Source organism: Morus notabilis, unplaced genomic scaffold (assembly GCF_000414095.1).
Source record: "Morus notabilis unplaced genomic scaffold, ASM41409v2 Scaffold322, whole genome shotgun sequence".
Taxonomy (NCBI): domain Eukaryota; kingdom Viridiplantae; phylum Streptophyta; class Magnoliopsida; order Rosales; family Moraceae; genus Morus; species Morus notabilis.
The window spans coordinates 400,144-405,198 of NW_010359499.1; the positions used below are offsets into that span (position 1 = coordinate 400,144).

The following is a 5,055-nucleotide window of genomic DNA, read 5'->3' on the forward strand; positions in this document are numbered from 1 at the left end:
AGTTAAAATGATTAGAAAGTTATTTTAGCTAACAATTTTTAAGTGACACACTCTAATCATACTCCATATTTTAACTAAGTATAGATTATTTTAATATTTATTGAGTTTAAAAATATAAATTATTTATTGAATTTCAAAACAACCTTTCAGGGAGTGTGACAACGTACACGCTTCCCTCTATACATGTTCAAGTTCAACTTAAATTATAATTTAATTTAACATATTTATTTGTATATTCTCATTTTTTTGTCAATTAGAGCATCTCCAAAGGGGCTATCTAAATTTTAGTTAAACTGATTAGAAAGTTATTTTAGCTAACAATTTTTAAGTGACACACTCTAATCATACTCCATATTTTAACTAAGTATAGATTATTTTAATATTTATTGAGTTTAAAAATATAAATAATTTATTGAATTTCAAAAGAACCTTTACATTTATTATAGTTTGAAACAATAAAATAATACAAAAAATCAAATAGCTTCCACTTCTTGCTAGTTATATTTAACTAGTGTGAAATAGATTATCTAAAATAACTAATCATTTAATTAATGATTGTAGTGGAAAAAAACTAAATTCTAACTAAATCATTAACTATTTTAACTAAAAGCATGGTTAGAATTGCTCATATTCAATAACCTTTAGGTTATAATCACTTGTGGGTAAATGACTACAATCCCGTTTCAAATGACTAATTAAAGGTTGGAATATTTCCAAACCAAGAAATCCTATCAAGGGGTGGGCTTTCTTCCAAAGTGCTTTAGGGAACGCAGATTGTAGACAAACAATGAAATATTAGTTTTCACAGAGCATAAAACATTTTGCAAAATGATGAAATTGGAAGCTCTTAAGACTACATTAACAAAGTAAATACCGGCCGATCAAGTACAATAACAAATGAACCATAGACTAACTTAAACTACCTCTACAAGCCTGGACTTGATAGCGCATGAAGATAATTTTTTGAACAGAAAAAAAAAATAACTGAAAAAAACTACATATCCAAAGATTTACAAAACTTCAAATGAAAGGGGAAAAAAAAACTGAAAATTCCAGCTAATGCTGGCTGCTGCCAGGTCCTCCCAGTGTTAAAACCACACCTTGAAGATCACTTCTAAGGCTTGGTTCTTTAGGCATATTTGACGAACTGGCTCTGAAGACTGGGAACGGACGGGCCACTTGATGCGGGAAGCTCTGGCCAGACCCCAAACTGGAGCTCTTCATTGGCTGCTGGAAAAGCCTGACGCGAGGTTCAAGGTGGTTCGAGTGATTCGGCAATGGTTGAGCCAAAGCCATGTGTGGATTCTGTGCTAGAATCGGACCTCTCGGGGTGGGTCGAAGTCCCTGGATGGTGGTTTCGAGTTACAAAAAGGTTAGTGTTTATCTTGAAAATTGAGACATTGAGCAAGTTTTGTAACTAGAATTGGGGAGTTTTTGAAGCTTACTGGTGCAAACAAGACTCCTCTGAATAACTTTCCATTGACTGTTGCAGTCATTAGATAACCCGAGTCAAATGCCCCGTCGACTTTACCTCGAACCTCGGCACCAATCTATGGATAAAGGCAAGCATGTCAAAATCAATTCTCATGCAAGAGTCATTACAAACGAACACAATATATAGTGCAATTTACCGCATTTTGAAGAGACCCCGCATCCAGGAACTTTTGTTCTGAGAATTGCATACTATTTCTACTGATGTTAGCACTTGGTTGAGAATGACATTCTCCTAAAAGATGAAGATCCTTTGGAGTTCTGTGGATGGCATTTATGGCCTCTTTCTGCTTACTTGAAGCATTGTGAGACTTCTTGTCATTGCTTGGAATCTCACTTAATTTCTTAAACAAATGAAATCCTTGAGAACCCGTAGCTGAATCAGCAGCTTTCTGTGTTGCTGTCTGCTCTTGATCAGATAGCGATGGAGATGAACTGTGGGAAAGTGAAAGAGAGTGCTCCTCTTGCTCTGATTCAACATCCCATGTTTTTGCAGTTGTGGTTCTCCTCCTCTTGGGATGTAAAGTATCTGAAAACATAAAAAAGCAAGTTTAAATCGCATTGTTCCTTACCAAGAGGATGAGATTTTTGTCACTTAAATCCAACCTGAATTGAATGGAAGTGGCCGCTTGCTCTCTGATTCGGGTTCATAGGCGTGCTCTCTCACTGCTGCATTATTTCCCAAAATCATGGCTTTCTGCATCCACAAATATAATAAGCTCCCTCTTTATTATATAAGTTGTATAATCATTATATAAGTTGTATAATCAACGCAAGTCTAAACTCTGCACTTTACCATGTTATTCCCTTCTCTTGAGGACCTTCTCTCTTGGTTCCAATGGTTTCCAAAGATTTTGCACATGGAAATGTTGTAACGGCCAGTGGGATGCTCGGCTCCTAACTGCAACACCAATAACTCATTGAGAGGACGCTCATCCTCCCCACACCTAAAAGTTCAAACCCACATGATAGACAAAATTATAATGGAAACTAATGTTAGGTAAGTGGCCAGGAAAACATGACATAGCATAGCGAATGAGAGTACCCGCCATAGATAGCTATATCAAGATCTGTAACAATAGCTGTATGAGAGAACCGCCCTTGCGGCTGCTGGCCTCGTATATCAAGCTGCATCCAAGAACAAGTACTTACATCTAGGATCCAAACATCATTATAGTAGTGTTTGTCTCCAACCCCTCCAATGACATAAACCTGAAAAACATAAAGATATATTGCGACATTCACTCTCAGATAATAAGCATGTCACAAGGAAGTAACTCTAGTTCTTGAACTCTGGAAAGCAAAAGGGAAAAACTTGCCTTTGTACCAATGTTCACAGCAGCATGACCTGCTCTCACACCCGGTGAAGATCCTTGAACAGACAACTGTTGAAGAAAAACATACCAGCAACCTCAGTTTCAACTTGCTGAGAATATACAAGAATTATACTAATATTCATATGCCATCCATATTTTGAGATAGTGACATAACACAGAGAAACGTTATACCCTTGACCAAGTAAGCGTGTTAATATCAAGCATATCAACATCGCCATTGTACCGGTCACCGCAGTCCCCGCCATATACAAAGAGCTTGTTTCCTATTGCAACAGCATTATGACTGTCTCTAGGGATGGGAATATCACCCTTCACTTCAGGGGAAGTCCATGTCATAGTCTTGAGATCTAGAATATGCAAATCATTCAAGTAATTTCCTTCACCTTCTCCACTGCCCCCAAATATCACTAATTTCTCCTCGCTAACAAGTGTGGCAGTGTGACTTTCACGAGGTGAAGGCGGAGTCCCGTTACACTCCGGTTGTATCCATTCTTTTGTTGCAAAATCTAGTATATGAAGATCGTTTACTTTCTTGGAGCCATTGGTGCCGCCAAATACTATCATTCTCTGGCCCACAACAACAGCACTGTGGCTGTCTCTTGGACCAGGTCCTTGACCAGTCGATACAAGAGCATTCCAAACCATTGTGTCCAGATTTAGCAGAAGAACGTCGCTGAAATGCAAACCGCCGCAACATCCCTGGAATCGGTGGACAGAACAAAGAGGTAAAAAACGTGGCATCAAAACTAAGATACTTTAGCCAAAAGGGTATGTTTAAGGCTTAACCAAATACCAAATCATATAGCACAAAGCAAAGCAGTGCATGGAGAATTTAGGAGTTTGAGAGGTTGTAGTTTAGTTATCATGTAGTGTAATGGCTTCATAAAAATTACTAAACATTGAATTGTGGAGCACCTGATGCTTGAACCAAAGTTTTACTTTCCATTTCTTTTTACCAAGCAAAATGAGGAAGAAATTTATTAATTAAGTAAAAAATACTAACAACCTTCCTCCGTAAATTTTGTTTCTCTTTGTTCCTTTAAAAGCTGAAGCGTTAAAGTCCTTAGCCTGAATTCAATAAGAATGAAAAATGCAACTAAAGTCCCAGAAAATCTTAACTTCTATCTGTGGCCTGTTTTCATACATTTTTCTAGTGAGAGAACAACAGAGAGAAAAAGATAAAAGAAATTGGAAGGATAAGAGTTTTAGCAGGGGTGTGCGATGCAAATGTCTTAAACCAAAAAAGTTCTCATATGACTTGGTTTAACTATGAAAAATAATGAGGAGAAAAAGAAAAAATAAAGTAAAAGAAAATAAATCATAATAATTTCTACCAAAAAAAAAAAGAGAAAATGAAAACATACTAAACGAGGAGAAAAGTGAGTAGACTGTCAACCAACAAATATCTGTCCTACTAATTAGACAAACGCAGAAAAATATTCTAACGAAAAAGAGAAAGAAGGAAAGAACAAAAGCCAGTGAAGAAAGTATATTTTTTCAGTAGCCAAAAATAACCGAGGACTGGATTACTAGGTTTTTTTTATGATAATAATGAAGGAAAATAATAATTAAAAAAAAATACCAACAAAAAATTCTTAATCAAATTATAAGGACAGAAGATTAAATAAGAGCACTAATGGTGATAGAAGCAGACCAACAATTAAGAGGGAACCATTCTGCATGAAATTGATCCGACTTCCAAACAAAGAAAGTTTAATAAAAGTACCACAAAACTAAGTAAAAATAAAAACCCAGAAGACAACATCATAGAAGCTCTGGATATTCATTTAGTATAATGAAACAAGAAGAAAAAAACTTGAACTTTCTTCTCTTTTTGAGAAAGTATTTACATTATTGTTACATACCCCAAAAACATAGAGAATCCCTTGAGAGTAACAAGCAGAATGACCCCATCTCTCAGAAGGATTGAATCCCATAACCTTTGGGTAGAGCCACATTGCCTTCTTCTCTGCAACTTCAACACCCAAAGACCCCATCTTTTGTTCTCTCTCTCTCTCTCTCTCTCTCTCAGCTAGCTAAGGTTTATGGCGATGTTTTTTTGATGATGATTATGATGACCAGGTGTAGGAGTGCATTACTTGAACACAGTGTTTGACAAAGATGAAGGAATAGGGAAGAGGAGGAAGAGAGATTAAGAGCATATTTGGTTGTAGGATTTATATTCTTATTTAAATTATAATTTATAATTTATTATAATATTTTTTTT

General features: G+C 36.0%; 1 protein-coding gene across 1 annotated transcript; it reads right to left on the reverse strand.

The window, feature by feature from the left end:
* Nucleotides 1-879: 879 nt before the first annotated feature.
* On the reverse strand, nt 880-4,943 carry LOC21401866 (acyl-CoA-binding domain-containing protein 4). The gene is made up of 9 exons (XM_024163348.1): nt 4,694-4,943; nt 3,000-3,527; nt 2,811-2,876; nt 2,537-2,703; nt 2,288-2,438; nt 2,098-2,188; nt 1,632-2,020; nt 1,446-1,550; nt 880-1,344 (listed from the first exon to the last, which is right to left on the reverse strand). Exons 1-9 carry the CDS (start codon nt 4,823-4,825, stop codon nt 1,057-1,059), a joined length of 1,917 nt encoding a protein of 638 aa, XP_024019116.1. The 5' UTR covers nt 4,826-4,943; the 3' UTR covers nt 880-1,056.
* Between the last annotated feature and the right edge of the window lie 112 nt (nt 4,944-5,055).